The sequence below is a fragment of the Thalassophryne amazonica genome, chromosome 7, assembly GCF_902500255.1.
Source record: "Thalassophryne amazonica chromosome 7, fThaAma1.1, whole genome shotgun sequence".
Classification (NCBI taxonomy): Eukaryota; Metazoa; Chordata; class Actinopteri; order Batrachoidiformes; family Batrachoididae; genus Thalassophryne; species Thalassophryne amazonica.
In genome coordinates this window covers 97168696-97188565 of record NC_047109.1, presented here as the reverse complement: position 1 = coordinate 97188565, position 19870 = coordinate 97168696, and the positions used below count along the sequence as shown (strand labels likewise).

Sequence of the window (19870 nt, the reverse complement as noted above, 5' to 3'; positions counted from 1 at the left end):
AAACATCCAATAGGAAAACACAGTAGTAGTAAAAAAAATATGTAGTAGTAAAACTAGTTTTCTGGGTGAAAAGTATCTTCTGGCCAAAATTATTTAAGTTGATAAAATTGAAACGGTAACTCAAATAACCAGTCGTGATGGTCAACATATGCAGAAGGTCATTTCTGAATGCAAAACATGGCAGATTTGGAAGCACATAGGCTACAGCAGAAGATGACACATGGTACCACTTCCTATCAGCTGGGAAAAGGAAATTGGACAATGGCATACTGGAAAAAACAAATACAGCCCGTTCTGCTGAGTCTCAGTTTCTGCTGCAACATTCAGATGGTAGGGTTGACAACATCAAAGCATGGATCCATCCTACCTTGTATCAACAGTTCAGGCTGGTGTGGTGGTGAAATGTGGCAAATGAGTGATGCTGTCGGGTTAATGTGGTGCAAAACCTCTGAGGAACAATTCAGCACACTGTTGGACTGCGCCTGTTTTCACACCGATGTGAGGGTGCTGCTATGCAAGGTGTTCACTACACACTGGGATCAACATGGGGATTAAGGACCTTGCCCAAAGGCCCTTAGTGATTCCCTGGTCTGGCTGGGGTTTGAACAGAGGATCCTCTGGCCTCAAGACCAACGCTTAAGCACTAGACCATCACCTCCCTTGTGGAGTCATGAAGTGTTGACTCTATGGAATGAACAATTAATGGGCAAACTGTCCAACCCAGTACTAGCAAGGTGTAAGTCATGAAGTGGCCAATGACTGTATGTGGTGTCCCCAACCACACTTTCACCACCAACTATGGTAAAAGTTTCTGAAAAAAAATAGCTCACCTGAACTACATCTGTAATCTCACACCTGCCGTTTTAAACCATCTCATCAGACATCACTTTAAGCCTTTATCAGTCTTGGCTGGGTTTGGTAACCTTCGGAGAGTGTCGTGCAGCATGAGGTGTGTTTTCTCACGGAGTGCAACTCAAAGGTATACCATAAAATTACAGAACATTTAGCCAAAGGGAGTGTGTGACATTTACACAAGTACAATTCCATTAAAATGGGACATGAGCAGAAAAAAATTATTTTCAGTTATGGATTCTGAAAAAAGGTCACAACCCCAACTTGATAATACAAGTTGAATTCATTGGGAAATATCCCTTTCCCACATTAATTTTGACTATTAAATGATTAGTTAAATTGGTTGGTTATCAGTTTTTGCCAGATTTTTACATTTGATTTTTTTGGTTAAACATAGTATTATTATTGTATGTATCTCTAGAAAGGTAGGGCATGTAGGGGGAGAGGAAACTATTTTCTCAGATTTCCTAAAACCTTTAAAACCCAGAAATGCATGAAGAGTGTAACTTGATGCAAAAAATGGTCAATAATTGGATTATTTCATCTTTTCCTAAGCAAATCAGTAAAATATTTCAGAAAACATGTCTTTTTATCTGCAAGTCATGTTAATGAATCAGATGTAATGTCAGTCACACGGAATTTTTCACAACGCTGAAGTCAGTGCTGCCAAACATATATTTGTTCTCTACTGCAGTCAGTATATTAGCGAGCCTACTTCTCCCATATACCTGGAGTTCACAATCATGAATCCTTGTTAGTTTTCAGAGAAGTTTGAAATAAAGTTTAAGGAAATTTTCATGTCTTTTTCTTGTAACATCTGTCACACCATATTTTTCTTTTCACAACAAAAGAGAAGCATCACTGGATATCTTTTTTTCCCTGCCTAAATACCTCAAGACCTTAACTGTGCACACACACAAGCTTAGGGACTTCTGGCTTCAACTTTTAGTGCAAGACTGGTTGAAAAGGCTCAGACCCCTTACAAATGTAACATCTGTCACGGTGCAATTGCCCACTAAGTCTATTCTGACAAATTTGGTGAAAATTTGGAAAGTTTCAGCCATTTTTTATACCTGAAAGTCCAGAGCAAGATTCATGTTTTTATGTTTGGTCTCACATTGCATTTTTGCATTTGCACTAAAAAACTTTCCATGACGTCCTTATATCCTAACATCATCAGGTACGTAGGCTGTATCTCCCTATACTTGACATTAATTGATTTTGTAGTCGTGTGTCGGATGCTGGCTTGTTTTTAATGTGATGTGGAGTTCAGTTTGAATGCAGAAACTTTTTATGCAACTTTTCAAGTTGATTTTTACCCGAGGCCATCGGATATTGCAAAGGCCTTACATCCGTCCGTAGCATAAGTCCAGTCCTATTACTACCAGGGTCTTAAAATTCAGAGGGAGCATTTTTGGGATACAGACCTTGGACAAGCTCAAAGATGGCTAACCTTGACCTATTTTAAGAAGTCAAAAGGTCACATTCTGTTTCCTATATTAATACGGCTGAGGGTATTTTAGCAATGAGTTATATTTACTTCTCCTGACAAAATAGCAATTAAACTGCGTATCTTCCTCCTCCTATGTGCTCCGACGACTGTTACTACTTTCATTTCTTTTCATCTTCTACTTTTAAAGGATGACAATAACCTGCCTACCGTTAACTAGAGAAGCAGTTGAAGATAAGTGAGTGAGTGATAACCTGCCTCACCTTCATCTAATTGGTCCACACCATCAAAAAACTGTTTACACACTGAAAATGAAGTGGCCTTTGGTTCAGTTTGAGCTAGACAGAGCCCACTCACTACTTTTGGTCCCACCAAATTATGGTTCTTTGGTCTGGACTGTGGTCCAAGGCAGCTTTCATGTGTATTTTGGTTCAGAGCAAACTGAAAAGTCAGAAAGTCCAAACCAAACATAGTAGGTGTGAAAGCACCCTTAGTGACCCTGTACACGGGTCATCCGTCTATCAAAGCAGACCAATTATCACCCCCTCCTCCCTCCCAACACTATGCTGCCATCTATTTTGGTACCAGTGAAATGTGATGAAGTCTGAAATGGAGTGAAAATGTCTTTGCACATTACAGGTTGTTTAAAGGCGCCGTACTGTGCAAAACCTGGATAAGACCCTAAAGTCTGCCTGTGCACGTAGAAAGCCTCCTGCTACAAGCATAATCTAGGCTTACAATTTAGACGTGTGTAACATTTATAATGGAAGTCAGTATCTTAACCCCTGCATGTGAGATGCGTCCAATGAGGGTGAAAGAGGCCAACAAGGAAACAAGTGGCACAAAAGAGTAGTTTCTCAAAGACCTAAAAACAGGTTCCTTTCAGGATGTATCACATTGTCTTTAATACAGTTTTTAGACACCTTAGTTTAAGATAAAAGTTTATTGTCAGATGCACAGTAAGGAAACATGTTTCTGTGTACAATGAAAATCTTTCTTTGCTGCCCACAGTGAATGCCAAACAATATAGAGAATCAGCACATAAAATAGATAAGTAGTAGTAAAAATACAATAATAATGATACACAATAAAGGAAATATAAGCAATTATAAAGGCAGCATATGAAAAATACAATATAAAGCTAGATGGTGCAGAAATATAGCTATGAATATAGCTATTTAAGAGAGTTTTAATGTTTGGAGATTTTATTTTATTTTTTTAAGATCACACCCACTTCATGGGGGGGGGGGGGGGGGGGGGCACAACTAATTAAACATAGGTCAATGGGTGTTGCACGCAGTTATGTTGTCAATGGAGTGTGTGTGCTGTCATCACGGTGCTGCTGCCACAGTCATGTTGGATCAAAGCTGAGCAGAGAGCTGAGGGACAGGCATCGGCATTGAGGAGTCAAATCCCTGAGTGCATTGGAGTTTTCACTGACTTCCAACAAGCCTTCTGATGACAACAGATCCAAGGACATGGGTCACAGGGATCAGTGCCATGCCCCAGAGCCAGACCGCGGTCCATGTATGGTGCTCAGAAGTAGCCTGCAGCTAAAAGCAGCAAAGAAATGCGGAAGCAAAGACTGATAAGACAAGAGGTATGACCACGTGACGGCGTCAAGATACGAGGCAGAGAGTGGCATGAAGCTGAGGTTGTATGTGGAACACTGCATGTAGATCTCACAGTGCCTGAACCCATGTATGATTATAAAAAAATATTACATTCAGAATGAACACCTGACTCTCACGAGGCAATTCCACCAGAGAAACAGCAAACCCACTGTTATTTGAACTGTTTATTAAAAACTGGAAAATATAATTAAAAGTTTGTCACATTTACATTAAATTATTATCATTTTCACAAACTGTATATCTCTGTGTTAAAGGACAACTTCACCTTTTAGAACTTTAGTCATGCTTAAACATTGTTAGCAACTGATCCTCTACTCACCCTTAATCATGTCATGAGACAAATCTTTTTATCACAAACGGAAATCCGCAGGTGTTAATAGTGCAAGTGTAGTAGAGCTCTACCTGAACACAATGCACATTTTTTCAAAACCTGATATTGTACAGTGCAGTCATTAATATGCATTTTATGATTTCTTTTAAAGTTATTATTGGTGATTGGGGTTGGGTTTGATTCATCCCAGACAGGATACGGCGGTCTTGCCTATGCTCCACCTCTTTACCCATTTATGGGACTCAGACAGAGTCGGACACTGCCAAGACATCAACGAGAGCCACCGCATTTGAGCTTCAAACCGCTCTTGAGAAAACCTACCGGTGACATCATGACAGATCTGTCCAGTATATACAGTCTGTGCTATTAACACATTAGTAGTTATACTGTGAACTTCTACTGCAGGTGTTCATTGTTCAGTAAAGTATGGGAGTTAAAAAGTGTTAGCTGGTTCAGTTAACAGCAAACAAGCATCACTTGCAGCTTTGCTAGCTTACCAGAAAACGCTGCCAACTATTTAATGTTACAGTGCATCCGTAAAGTATTCACAGCACTTCACTTTTTCCACATTTGTTTTGTTAACAAAACAGAGTAAATTCGATTTTTCCCACAAAATTCTACTCACAACACCCCATAATGACAACATAAAAATGCTTTTTTTAAATTTTTGCAAATTCATAAAAAACAAACAAACTAAGAAATCACATGCACACAAGTATTCACACCCTTTGCACAATACTTAGTTGATGCACCTTTGGTAGCAATTACAGCCTCAAGTCTTCTTGAATATGATGCCAAAGCTTGGTGTAACCTATCTTTGAGCAGTTTTTGCCATTCCTCTTTGCAGCACCTCTCAAGCGACATCAGATTGGACAGGGAGCGTCGGTGCACAGCCATTTTCAGATCTCTACAGAGATTTTTAATCAGATTCAGGTCTGGGCTCTGGCTGGGTCACTCAAGGGACATTCACAGAGTTGTCCTGAAGCCACTCCTTTGATATCTTGGCTGTGTGCTTAGGGTCACTGTCCTGCTGAAAGATGAACTGTCACCCCCAGTCTCAGATCAAGAGTGCTCTGGAGCAGGTTTTCATCCAGGATGTCTCTGTACATTGTTGCATTCATCTCTGCCTCAATCCAGACTAGTCTCTCAGTTCCTGCTGCTGAAAAACATCCCCACAGCATGATGCTGCCACCACCGTGCTTCACTGCAGAAATGGTTTCCATGAAACATGACGCCTGGCATTCACGCCAAAGAGTTCAATCTTTGTCTCCTCAGGCCAGACAATTTTGTTTCTCATGGTCTGAGAGTCCTTCAGGTGCCTTGTGGTAAACTCCTGTTGGGCTGTCATGTATCTTTTACTAAGGAGTGGCTTCCGTCTGGTCACTCTACCATACAGGTCTGATTGGTGGATTGCTGCAGAGACTGTTGTCCTTCTGGAAGGTTCTCCTTTCTCCATAGAGGAATGTTGGAGCTCTGAAAGAGTGCCATCAAGTTCTTGGTCACCCTCACTAACTAAAGTCCTTCTCCCCGATCACTCAGTTTAGAAGGACGGCCAGCTCTAGGAAGAGTCCTGGTGGATCCAAACTTTTTCCACTTATGGATGATGGAGGCCACTGTGCTCACTGGGACCTTCAAAGCAGCAGAAATGTTTCTGTACCCTTCCCCAGATTTCTGCCTTGAGACAATCGTGTCTCGGAGGTCTACAGACAATTCCTTCAACTTCATCCTTGGTTTGTGCTCTGACATGCACTGTCAGTTGTGGGACCTTATAGGTAGACAGGTGTGTGCCTTTCCAAATCATCAACTGAATCTACCCCAGGTGGACTCCAATTAAGCTGTAGAAACATCTCAAGGATGATCAGTGGAAACAGGATGCACCTGAGCTCAATTCTGAGCTTAATGGCAAAGGCTGTGAATACTTATGTACATGTGATTTCTTTTATTTTCTGTTTTTTTTATTTTTTCCTTACATTTTGAATAAATTTGCAAAAATCTCAAAAAGAAAACTTTTTCACATTGTCATTATGGGGTATTCTGTGTATAATTGTGAGGAAAAAGTTAATTTCATCCATTTTTGAATCTTCTTTTCCCTTTCATATGGCTAGCATACTGGTACAGTTTTGTTTTATGCTTTTTAACTCTTAATTCATTTATTAGTAACTGGAGCGGGCTGCGGCCTCAACTTTACCTAAATTCTGGGTCTTTTAGTGAAGTTTTGGGTTAGTGGCCGGCGATCACCTTAGTATTTCTCTGTTTTTCTTGTTGTTTAATGCTGGCAAATTATACAGTATTTTTTGTCTTTCTGATGCCCGATTCTGTTTTTTCTCTCTGTTTAAGGTGCAGCTCCATCCAGAGATGGGAGTTGTATTTGTGTTGGCGACCCTCCTGTCCTGTGCACCAACAGCAATTCTTGTATATTTGTCCGTGAATTGTTTCTGTAATTTATGTTTGTAGCATGGCCCAGAGGGTCACCCCTTTGAGTCTGGTCTGCTTGAGGTTTCTTCCTCAGAGGGAGTTTTTCCTTACCACTGTTGCTCTGGGGGTTGGTAAGGTTGGACCTTACCTGTGTGAAGCGCCTTGAGGCAACCCTGTTGTGATTTGGCGCTATATAAAGGAAAATAAATTGAAATTGAAAATTAAATAAGGCTGTAACATAAAATGTGGAAAAAGTGAAGCACTGTGAATACTTTCTGGATGCACTGTATTAATAAATTCCAATTTTGGTTTTACTAAATCATTTGTTTTTGGTTTTACTAAATCCTTTACATCATTTATTATAATGTACTTTAGTAAAACAGTTCTGAAAAAAATCCCACCTAACCCGTGTATGAGATAAGCAGGAAAGAAACTGAGTGGAACCACTTTCTTACACTGATGCAGTTAATAAACTGGTATATTAGAAAAAAATACACCTGGCTAGCCATATTTCTTCAAATGTCGATTCCCACAGAGGTGCTGATGATTATACAGTAGACTGTTAGTGTTATTGTAACTTGAGTGAGAGTTGCCCTATTCACTGTCATTCAGTGCTTCCAAAATATTTTTTTTCAAAAGATAATTTCTCACACAGTAATCATCAATGTGGGTTGAACACTCAGAGGCTTGATTGCTAAGAAGAGTTTAATGTCACAAAAAAAGAAAAAAGTGAACTTACCCTTTAACTCACTGATTGCCAGGCATACGCATCCACTTTACAGTTGCAAAATTAGTCCTTGATACCCAACAATTACTCCTCAGTGAGGAAGTTGATGAGCGTGGTCCTGGGGGAAAGGATGGCTCGTTTGATGGTGTGTTCACAGAGAAACGTCTGTCCAAGTGGGCTCTCTAAAACCAGCCGCTGCAGACTCTCCACATCTTTGGACACCTGCTGAGGCACCGTCAGCTTCCCACATGCCTTGTTGTTTATCTGAGGGTAAAATCAAGAACAGACGGGAGATGTTACTAATCTGTTCTGACAAATGTTCCGCTTTTAACTCATCTTCACCTTTCACAGAATTTCTGCCCCGTTAAGTTGAATCTGTCCCTTTGGCTCAAATGTCCCAAAATAAAACCCTGTAGACACTGACCCATTAAAACCTAGTTTACTTTCTATATGAGTGTGTGCGCAGCCTTAATGTGAACCTGTACACATGTAGAGTGTCTCTGGAAGCGGTTGAAAATTAATGGTGTGTCTGAGGTCATTCAGCCTTGACCTCTCTTCTGGGACAAACCCAAGGAAGCGATTAGAGGACTGAGGAAGTGAGGTCAACTCCGCAGGGCTGAGGATGACCACAACACAAAGCTCAGTCGCAACAGTCATCCATCACTTGGCGCTCAAATATAGTAAACACATGTCTCTTAAAAAGTAAGGTGCATTTAAGATTGATGACTTTTACAGTAAGTGTTGGGAGAAAGACAGAAGTGTCCATATGCACACCTAAAAAAAAATAAAAATACAAGCAGGGGTCTCTGCAGGACACAAACCAGACATTCCTCACAATCGTGTTCACATTTTAGAGAAGGAAAAAAAAAAAGCAACATGCAAGCAGTGGTGTGATTAGTGGTCACCAGACCTCGTGTTTGGAAGTGACAGAAATGGAACTTCAAAACCACTCGAATTTTAAACAGACAAAGAAAGAGTGAGAGGGAGAGAGAGAGAATGAAGAAGTGTCTGCTACAGTTACATTCATACAAAATCCTATCTGGAGGGTTGTGAGGACCCATGACCATGTTGTTAGTCAGAAAATAAGGGTTTATATCTCTGGTTTAATACATTTCTGCACAGAAACCGTCTCCTCTCACAGACCCCAGTCCCAGTGTGCCAACGTCGACCATGTGCCTTGCTCTCTTTCTTTTCTGGTTAAATTCACAGAAAAATTCTTCCTGAAGAGTTGTGTGGAGGCATGACCGTGTTTATTTGAGTTTTAGAATGTAACTGCTGTCTTCTAACCGCCGTCTCTCTCACTGACAACCACACCTGCTCCTAATCCATCATCCATCCAGCAGGTGGCAGACACATCTAAGGCATATTACACACACAAAATAAAGCTGCCCTTTTACCCCCCATTGATTTGATGCAGCAAGTTTTCACAAAATTGGAAAGATATTGTGTTCTTTATAGGCTGTTTTAATGTGACGGGCTGCAGCATTTCGTGTTTTTCAGTTATTGTATTAAATTGGATGGGTTTATCAATCAATCACATATTCACTCACTGCATTTATACATGACTATTTTTTTTTTTGGAAAAGTCTGGAGAAAAAAATAACATAATTCTGTCTCAAACTGCATAAAGTGATGAGGGGAAAAACAATCTTTTCACTATGGAGACAGACCATGTAAATTCATACTACGTAAAATAAAAAAAAAATCTAAATCAAAGACAGGCTGTTAGCACCATATTTATTCAGCATGACCTCTGTAGAAATATTACTTCCACAGGTCCTTATTATGTGCAACAGATATGTTTATTTAGTTTAATTAGTCTCCATGCACACTGACACAAACATGCACTTTCATTTCTGTCTTTCCTGGGTGCGTGGGGCAACAATCTCTCTGTTTCTATCTACAGTGACTTAAGAGCATATGCACAATAAGTGTTTGTTTTCTGATGAAACAGACACACACGCTACCTTTCAGTGTTTGATTGATTGGAACACTCGAGAGATAGAAGAGCCAAGAAATGAGAGTGAGTCAAAAATAGCACAGTAACTCTGTTCATGGCTTTCAGTTATTGAGCCACTAGTTTATTTTGCTTGAAGCACACCACTTGACATGCAGACGTATAAACCTCGAGCAAACACAAAGGCTAATCATAGGCTCTCTGTAAAATTACAGACTGTGAATGTAATCACAGACGAAAGACTTTGTGTTGAAACAGTGAGGAACAAAATGTTACTGCATTTAAAAATATACACGTGCATGCACCAATAATAAATGCTAATTAAGAAAAATAGTAATTTGACCTCAGCAGTCATTTTTGAGGCTTCAGCTTGATGATGATGTTATTTAATGCTTACAGCCTTCAATTCACAAGGAACAGAAGTATAGTGAACTACCTTGTAATATAACACAGTCCAACACAAAACTTTCACAATTTTCTATTTCACAAGTTTCTGAAGTGTTTTTCAGATATACTTTCAGAGTGGCCTTTTATTGTGGGCAGTCTAAGGCACACCTGTGCACTAATCATGGTGTCTAATCAGCATCTTGATATGGCACACCTGTGAGGTGGGATGGATTATCTCAGCAAAGGAGAAGTGCTCACTATCACAGATTTAAACTGGTTTGTGAACAATATTTGAGGGAAATGGTGATATTGTGTATGTGGAAAATGTTTTAGATCTTTGAGTTCATCTCATACAAAATGGGAGCAAAACCAAAAGTGTTGCGTTTATATTTTTGTTGAGTTTAATTTTTACAGAACATTGGTTATCTCTGCTATGTACAATTTGTCATTGCTTTTTGGCACTTGGTTTCCGACTGTTAACTGGAAGACAGACAAACAGGCATAAAATTGGAACCTCTATCCAATTTTGGTGGTGTAGGTAAATCCATAAGAGAAAAATGAGAGTGGCTGAGGCAATTTTGATTGAGATATAATGCAAAATATACACAAAATGGGCTTTTCAATATTAAATTCAAATGTCCACAAAATCCAGAATCCGAATCATATCCGGTGTAACAGTACCCCCCCACCAGGCAACATTCCTACAGGGCAGCACTGATTAACCCAAACCTTCATATGGCCCAATCAGGATAGAACAACTGTTATACTCTATTAACAAACATATCTTGAAGATATCAGATATCCACCTTGGATATCTGAAAATATCCAGTGTGGGAGGGTAAGTTATCCAGGGGGCAAGATAAACTGTTACACCGGGTCAAACTGTCAGGTGATCATGAGTGCCAGTCTGCACCTCACTTTCAAATATGAGAGTGATTGGGGCACATCTGATTAAGATATAATGTACATAGATTAAATGGGGGTTTCAATGCTAGATTTAAATGGCCACAAAATCTGTAATCTGGATCAGATCCAGATCAAACTTTGTCAGTCGATATATATGAAAGGCATTCGATCTTTTTGACAGAGTTATGAATTTTGAACATTCGTTCAATGTTAAAGGAAAGGGAGTTTTCCAATTTTCCAAGATTTTTCCTGAGTTTGAACTTGAAAATTTAATCAGTTCTTGCCTATCAGGATATGAATCCTCTGTAAAAAAAAAATCATAAAGATATATGAAAAATTGTGGGTTACAGGCTGTTCAAAAACAAATAAGGAGTGAAACAAACTTTGCCCAACTTTGTTGGCGGAGTTAATAACAAAGTTAATACTCTCCCCTTGAAGATGCCAAACTGGAATTAATTTCATTTATACATATATTCATATGCTGTGTGATCATTGTGGGGTGTGTCAATGAAATCTGCTAAACAATTTGGGTGGAGTTGCGATCACAAGACTCATGGACAGACGGACAGGTTCATATAACCCCTCAAACGTCTGTTTGCTGGGGATATAATAATGGAAGCAAAATGTTTTAACTCACATGCATTAGTTGGTTTGATAAAAAAAAAAGGCTAAAAGTTGGTGAAAAAGATGATGCAATGAGAAATAGAAAACATTACATTTTGATCTGCATCCACAACAGGTAGAGAAAATGTATTTATTTTTCAAAATGGTGAAAATCAGAGTATATTAATAGGAATTGTCATGATTTGTCACTTGTGTGTTACCCCCTTAATTCTCGGTATCACATATGAGAGTGGCTATACGCCCAGCCGTTGGGTCAATAAAGTAAATTCGCGAGCATATACGCCCACAACCAACCAATGAGGGCGCTTGTAAGCTCACTTCCGGTTTCAACGCAGGAGGGAAAAAAGGTGGATATTTTCTCGCCGGCTGTGGGAGGGTTCCCAGCCCGCGCAGAAGCTGTGACCTAAAGCGGTTCTGTTTGGTTCATCACACCAAGGGAACAGTTTCAAACTAACGCCATCTTACAGCCAACAAGCAGCATTTTGTTCAAAAACTGTTTCGTCGTCGTTAACAGGCTTCCGTTCAAAATGCTTATGAAGTTTGTCTGTTTTCATCCATTGCGGTGTTTTCGCAATAATTAAAGACGGCGTCATTAAATGTGTCAAACATACGTCGCAATAGAGACTTAAAAAAGTGGTGTAAAAAATGTAGTTTAGATGCACAAAACATGTCAAATACACGATCACAGTTGGGCGAATAAGATAAGACATTATATTTATCTGCCCAACGGTTGTGCATGTAACGCTCAATGTATGACTTATCTGCCCAACAGTTGGGTGAATAAGGTAAGACATTATATTTATTTGCCCAACGGTTGGGCGTATAGCCTTTGCCATCGCATATAAGCAAAATTGATCCAGAATGTGTCTTCAACATCTTGCTATTTTGTTCGCAGACAGCTGAACATCCGGTCATTGTCACACAGTCAACAGTTTCGCTTTGCAGCACCTGAAACCATGTTTAATTTCTAATTGTGTCTAAAAGCGAAAGCTGCACAAGTTTATCTGATTTTAGAAGAGTTTGACCTTGAAGGCTTGGACAGGAAGTGCCAGCGTGTTCGTGATCGCAACGGGCAGCTGTGCCGTGGACACGGGACTTTCAATCAATCAATCAATCAATTTTATTTATATAGCGCCAAATCACAACAAACAGTTGCCCCAAGGCGCTTTATATTGTAAGGCAAAAGCCATACAATAATTACAGAAAAACCCCAACGATCAAAACGACCCCCTGTGAGCAAGCACTTGGCAACAGTGGGAAGGAAAAACTCCCTTTTAACAGGAAGAAACCTCCAGCAGAACCAGGCTCAGGGAGGGGCAGTCTTCTGCTGGGACTGGTTGGGGCTGAGGGGAGAGAATAAAAAAAAAGACATGCAGTGGAAGAGAGCAGAGATCAATCACTAATGATTAAATGCAGAGTGGTGCATACAGAGCAAAAAGAGAAAGAAACACTCAGTGCATCATGGGAACCCCCCAGCAGTCTAAGTCTATAGCAGCATAACTAAGGGATGGTTCAGGGTCACCTGATTCAGCCTTAACTATAAGCTTTAGCAAAAAGGAACGTTTTAAGCCTAATCTTAAAAGTAGAGAGGGTGTCTGTCTCCCTAATCCGAATTGGGAGCTGATTCCACAGGAGAGGAGCCTGTAAGCTGAAGGCTCTGCCTCCCATTCTACTCTTACAAACCCTAGAAACTACAAGTAAGCCTGCAGTCTGAGAGCGAAATGCTCTATTGGGGTGATATGGTACTATGAGGTCCCTAAGATAAGATGGGACCTGATTATTCAAAACCTTATAAGTAAGAAGAAGAATTTTAAATTCTATTCTAGAATTAACAGGAAGCCAATGAAGAGAGGCCAATATGGGTGAGATATGCTCTCTCCTTCTAGTCCCCGTCAGTACTCTAGCTGCAGCATTTTGAATTAACTGAAGACTTTCAAACACTTAGCATTGTTAAATGTTAGCGATGTTTATGCTTACCTGAATAGTGACTGTGGTTGGACAAATGAAAGAATCAAGAAACACAAATGTGACGATGGCTATAGGATGTTTTACGACCGCCATGTCAAGCGTGAGGAACTTGGGAACTTGAACTTCAGGAGAAGTACAATCAGCGGGATATACACTCAACAAAAATATAAACGCAACACTTTTGGTTTTGCTCCCATTTTGTATGAGATGAACTCAAAGATCTAAAACTTTTTCCACATACACAATATCACCATTTCCCTCAAATATTGTTCACAAACCAGTCGAAATCTGTGATAGTGAGCACTTCTCCTTTGCTGAGATAATCCATCCCACCTCACAGGTGTGCCATATCAAGATGCTGATTAGACACCATGATTAGTGCACAGGTGTGCCTTAGACTGCCCACAATAAAAGGCCACTCTGAAAGGTGCAGTTTTATCACACAGCACAATGCCACAGATGTCGCAAGATTTGAGGGAGCGTGCAGTTGGCATGCTGACAGCAGGAATGTCAACCAGAGCTGTTGCTCATGTATTGAATGTTCATGTCTCTACCATAAGCCGTCTCCAAAGGCGTTTCAGAGAATTTGGCAGTACATCCAACCAGCCTCACAACCGCAGACCACGTGTAACCACACCAGCACAGGACCTCCACATCCAGCATGTTCACCTCCAAGATCGTCTGAGACCAGCCACTCGGACAGCTGCTGAAACAATCAGTTTGCATAACCAAAGAATTTCTGCACAAACTGTCAGAAACCGTATCAGGGAAGCTCATCTGCATGCTTGTCGTCCTCATCGGGGTCTCGACCTGACTCCAGTTCATCGTCGTAAACAACTTGAGTGGGCAAATGCTCACATTCGCTGGCATTTGGCACATTGGAGAGGTGTTCTCTTCACGGATGATGCGAAGGAGATGTGTTGCACTGCATGAGGCAAATGGTGGTCACACCAGATACTGACTGGTATCCCCCCCCCAATAAAACAAACTGCACCTTTCAGAGTGGCCTTTTATTGTGGGCAGTCTAAGGCACACCTGTGCACTAATCATGGTGTCTAATCAGCATCTTGGTATGGCACACCTGTGAGGTGGGATGGATTATCTCAGCAAAGGAGAAGTGCTCACTATCACAGATTTCGACTGGTTTGTGAACAATATTTGAGGGAAATGGTGATATTGTGTATGTGGAAAAAGTTTTAGATCTTTGAGTTCATCTCATACAAAATGGGAGCAAAACCAAAAGTGTTGCGTTATATTTTTGTTGAGTATAGGTGTGTTGATTACAGGGTGACTCCCAAAAAACCCAGAACCCAAAAAAATGTCTTTTCCTTGGTTGAAGAACACATGTTGGGGAAGACGATTGGAACAATAGACAAAGTCCATCAAAGGATTTATTACAATTTTTATGGGTTCTGGGGTGTCACCCTGCATTTATTAATCAATTTGTCCAGCCTGGTTTACACTTACTGTATTTTTAATGTTCGCTTTATGAACACTGTGCAGGTTACAAAGCAACTACATGGAAGTACAGCTCACCACAAATCAGCAAAATAATGCAATAATACTAGTGCACCCCTATGTTGGGTCGTAGGTGACTATATGCGATATGGATAATTGCTGGGGGTGGGGGGTGAATGGAAGCAGCAATTTGTGACTCATACAAGGGAAAAAACAATTGTCAAGCTTTACATCCATGACTCCATGCAACCACCTTGGGTCCTGGATGGCAACTACCCAGGCAGACAACCAGGAAAAACAATTATTATTTTCAGAAAACCAGATTTTGGGACAGCATAAACAGGACAGAGCACCAGGTTGTTTTTATTCAAAATAATTTCTTTCCCACATTGTAAGGTGTTGCATTTTTGGCCTATAAAAGTGCTGTTCTAGGCTTTTCTGCACACTGACTGCAATCAAAAATCTTTGTTGTTGCTGTTGTTGTAAAAGTGCAAAAGAAGTCAAAGATGATGTGCACAGACTCTGTAAATCACTGTGCATGTGAAGGGTGTGATGTGAGTGCTCCTACCAATACAGACAGCTCCACATAGTCTGGAGTTATGAGGTACTCGGGGTCCACAGTCGGCCAGGGCTGCTGCAGCACGTCTCCTCCACGCAGAACAAGCGACGTGATGGGGTTTCTCACATGGCAAAGACCTGTGAGAAAACACAGGCAACAATATTAGCCACCTGCCGTGGCACTGTGCCGTGTACGTGTATGCGTGCATGTGTGTGTTAAACCCTGAGAGATGCAGGGTGAGGAGGAAAACACAGTGTGAAAGTGCAACAGAGGGGACCAAACCTGTGGATCTCTGACTACCATAATGCAAGAAAATCATTTTTCTGCACCCTTTTGTTCAAACCGTTTTTACTTTTTACTGACAAATAATAACAATAATCTCTTGAAACAACCCGGCTACCCGCACAGCCCCGCCCCTTCCTGACTCAAGGGAAGGATGTGAACTTCCTCTATCCTGCACTGTTTTACAAATAACAGTGAGTGAAAAGTACATGTCTGAGATCACCAGAGGAACATGCACACATTATGTCCTGCTTATCAAAAACACAAACAAATCACTCTGGTGGAAATAAAAGAAAAGCTAACTTCTTCTCATCACATTTGGGAAGATCACATGCTGAGCTCTCTCACTGTGGCTGTCTTCTGGGATCGCACTCTGCTCTGCTTGTGTGTGTCATCAACAATAAGGGGATGTCCTATAGGGCCACCATGAGGGCAAAGCTTCCACATGTCACGGATGCTAAATCCTCCTTCTATTGTTTTCTGTACTCCGCAAAGAGCTTCAATTTCAGTTTTAGCTAAAGGATGTTACAGCCTATTCAGCAAAAATCTACTTTCAAATTTGCTTTGTGAAGAACGTTTAAATGGTCATGCAAATTAAAAAAAAACGTGCCATGGTCACGCTTTCTCTTAAGGCTGCACGATTAATTATATTATAAATTATGAGCTTTCATGCCTCTGCATCTCATTTACTAATGACAGCAGTTATAATAGATTTCATTTGTGGCATCAGCTGCATGAAGTCAAGCGCTTCAATTTCTCCATTAATCAATGACAACATGATGTTTAGGCCATGTGGAAAGAGCGACAGTGAGTGTGGGACAATGGTGAAAGCTGTTATTTGACGGCCATTTCCCAGGGCCAGCTCATGGCTACTTGGTGTGCACAGAATTTAAGTATAGATTATAAAGGACACGGTCACCGTGAGTTTTCCTCTGTGCTTGACCGATTAACAGAACCGAAGTTCACATGATTTATTTCAGTCCAATGTCTTTCACAGCGGCCTTCCTGTATTGCTACTTGCAACACTGGTTGAGCTAATAGGATTAATAAGTGTAATAGTTTTGACTGTGTTGCATGGTTAGTGTGCAGAATAAATGTCAATGTTGACGTCCATTGGATTATAGGACATGTGACATATGTTACCCCATAACGTGATAACAAAGCATGACACAGGGTGCAAACTATTCCTTTTTAAAAACATATTAACCATATTTTGCACCACTTTTTACCAAAATTAGAGCAAATTTAACTTTTAAAACCACTGTACAAACTGAAATTGACCTTTGTCACCATTCTTGCTGTTTTTACCCCATAACATTCAGTCACAGATAGTCCAAACTATACCTTTTTGGAATCTTTGTGATCAGTCAAAATAATGTGGTCTAGTTGTCAATATGATTGGAGCATCTTTAAATTTTCACCCCTGTGTAATTCTTCAATTGACCCCTACCTGGCTGCCTATTGAAAATTCAAGTGGCCAATCTGTTTTTTCAACAAAGTAATGTCTAAGGAGCATGTGTGCCAAATTGGTGCTCGTTTCCAGAAATTAACGAATGTTACAGTTATCTGCTCCACTACATGACCAAGTGTCTGACACACACTAACTGTAGGGCAAGGAACTGATATTGAAAGCACAAGTCCTGATTCATGCTTTTTGTTCTTCTAGATTGGATTATGTAAGGTCCTATTTTCAGGGTTACCTCAGTCCCGCATTAGGGTCTTTCACCTGGTTCAGAACGCTGCTACCCGACTTTTGACACAAAGCAGAAGGGTTTGAACATATGACACCCATTCTGGCATCTTTGGCACTGGCTTCCTGTCTCTGTAAGAGCAGATTTAAGGTCTTTCTATTACCTTAAAATGTTCATGGACTGGGCCCTTCTTATCTGGCCGATTTGGTCAAACCCTACGTGCCAGCCTGGGTTCTGCGGTCGCAGGACGCGGGACTATTGTGTGTTCCCAGGGTGAAGAAGTCAGTGGGTCAAAAGCTTTTTCTTATCGTGCAACCCACTCTGTGGAACAGAGGAACTCTCCCTGCGACTGTGAGGCAGCCAGAGTTCTGTTGACATTTTTAAGTCAAGTATTTTATTTCTCTTTCTTATGACACAAGCTTTTATTTTTTATCTGTTTATTCTTTTACTTGTGTATTTTATTTTTTTTTATTTACTCTAAATTTTATTTGAACTGCTCTGTGTGAGGCGCCTTGAGGCAACCTTCTGTGTGGATTTGGCACATTATAAGCTGACTAAATGAAGTCAATTTTCACCTTCTTATCATGAGGGGTTTAGAATGTTCACTGGCAAAACACAGCTACGTGCAACATATTCAGACTTCAAAACAATTTAAAAATTCTGCACGATGTCTGCAAGTTTAACACAGAACAGATAATTGCTCAATTATACTCACTTTTCCACTTTGAACTATGAGTCTGAAGTTCTAAAGTTACTGTATAATAGGTACGTTAGTGATTTAAGCATAATCACATACACCAACCTGCCCAAAGTTCAGATGCCAGGTGAGGGGCCATGGTGCTGTCATGACAACCAGCGTAGCGAGAGCTTCCTCAAACTCTGTGCTGTGCTGCACCACCCTGAGTGTCCGCATTCTGAAACAACACACAGGTCGGAATTGTGATTGCGCTCAGGGAAACAGGTAATTGTTATTTGCGTGCACTCACAAACAGCGTGTTGGACAGTCCCATCAGACGAGAAAATGGCTGCATTTAAATGGAAGTTGGTTGTTGAAGTTGATACGTCACCTGAAACAAAGAATAAACAGTTGACGGTAAAACGCTATGAAGTCTGCCCTTTTACACAGTATGTCGATTTATGTGCTGCCTTTCATGGTCAAGGCTGCGTTCAGATAGGTCGCCTGCACAGTGGAATACATTGAAGCTGTCTGTTCCCTCAAAGAATTACTACAACACAATGACAGAGCAGAGGAGGGGACCCTCCCACCGTCAACACCATGTGTATGAAGCTGAAGCCACAAAGCAGCATGCATGCGAGCATTCCACTGCTAAGCCTTCTCGGAAGAAGAACTCGTTTGGAATTGACCTTTGGGATGGAGGTCGATAATCAAGACCGGATCAAAGGACAGTCTCGGTTTTGAGGGGTTGGGACAAACATCCTGAGCTCTTTTACAAGCAATAGGCCCTGAGTGCTGGAGAGAGACTCCAGGCTGTAAAAGGAGGCTATTATAAAGTGCCAAACGGGACTGAGAGGATTTCAAATCAATTAACATCCAGTCTATTTAACTCGGAGGGTTTCCGGTTACGTTGGATGCTCAGGGATGGATGGGAGTAGATGGATTTGTCATTTCATTGGACTGTGCTCTGATACCTTGCTGTAGTTCAGAGAAGACAGCTTACCATGAGGGACGCAACATATCTTATCATAGGGAGACATAGGGAGATGAACACTGTGAAAACCTGTTTTTTTTTCTTTTTTTCTACCCTTACTGTCCCCTACTGGCTACACCTGCCACTATGAGACTATTTAACACTGTTGTGTGGGCTGCTGAAGAGGAGGTACTGCTGGCCCACCACCACCAGATGGCGCCCTGCTTGAAGTGCGGGCTTCAAGCGAGAGGGCGTCGGAGCAACCGGGAGTGACAGCTGTCACTCATCATCAGCACCAGCTGTCACTCATCCACAGTTCATCACCACCACCATAAAGGCCGGACTACAAACTCCACCCTCCCCGCCAAGAAATCAGACACTAGAGAGGTAATTTCTCTGCTACACTTAACTCTGACTTAGAGTCTGAACTTCTTTGCAGCCGTTTTCCTGTGGTGTGCCTTATCTGAGGGATTGGTGTTTGGTGTGATCAGCGACGGCTTCGCTTCACACTCCAACCAGATAAGTGGTTAGACAGGAGCTGCACGAGTGTGTGATTGGAGGTGGAGGTGCTCCCTCCCAAAAGAACACAGACTGTGGGATTACTGAGTGTGCGAACGCACACTCATCAATACTGTTTCTGTTCTCTGCCAGCAGTACCAGGTCTGACAGCTGGAGACGGTGGCCACCTGGGGATCCAGGACTTGGCGGCTCCGGTGTTCTTCAGATCCGTTGGCGGTGAAGGCCATGTGGGATCCGGCTCGGTTCGGGACAGATGTCTCCTATCCTCAAGCCTGCCCACACGTCACGCTACATATAATTGTCTGTGGTACCAAAACTGTTTGTCTGTATTCTGTTGTGCACTTCACAACATTAAATTGTTACTGTTTGGCTTATCCATTGTCCGTATCATTTAACCGCCCCCTGTTGTGGGTCCGTGTTCCTACACCTTCACAACAGGATTTTCTCGGCCAGCGTCATGG

At 41.2% G+C, this 19870-nt stretch overlaps 1 protein-coding gene across 1 annotated transcript in view; it reads right to left on the bottom strand.

The window, feature by feature from the left end:
• Positions 1 to 6944: 6944 nt before the first annotated feature.
• Positions 6945 to 19870, bottom strand: part of lars2 (leucyl-tRNA synthetase 2, mitochondrial) — a 93915-nt gene continuing 80989 nt past the window's right edge. The window contains 5 exon segments of the mRNA XM_034175187.1: positions 6945 to 7673; positions 15278 to 15405; positions 18044 to 18076; positions 18079 to 18155; positions 18232 to 18266. Coding sequence (XP_034031078.1) covers positions 7494 to 7673; positions 15278 to 15405; positions 18044 to 18076; positions 18079 to 18155; positions 18232 to 18266 — 453 coding nt within the window. The 3' untranslated portion in view covers positions 6945 to 7493.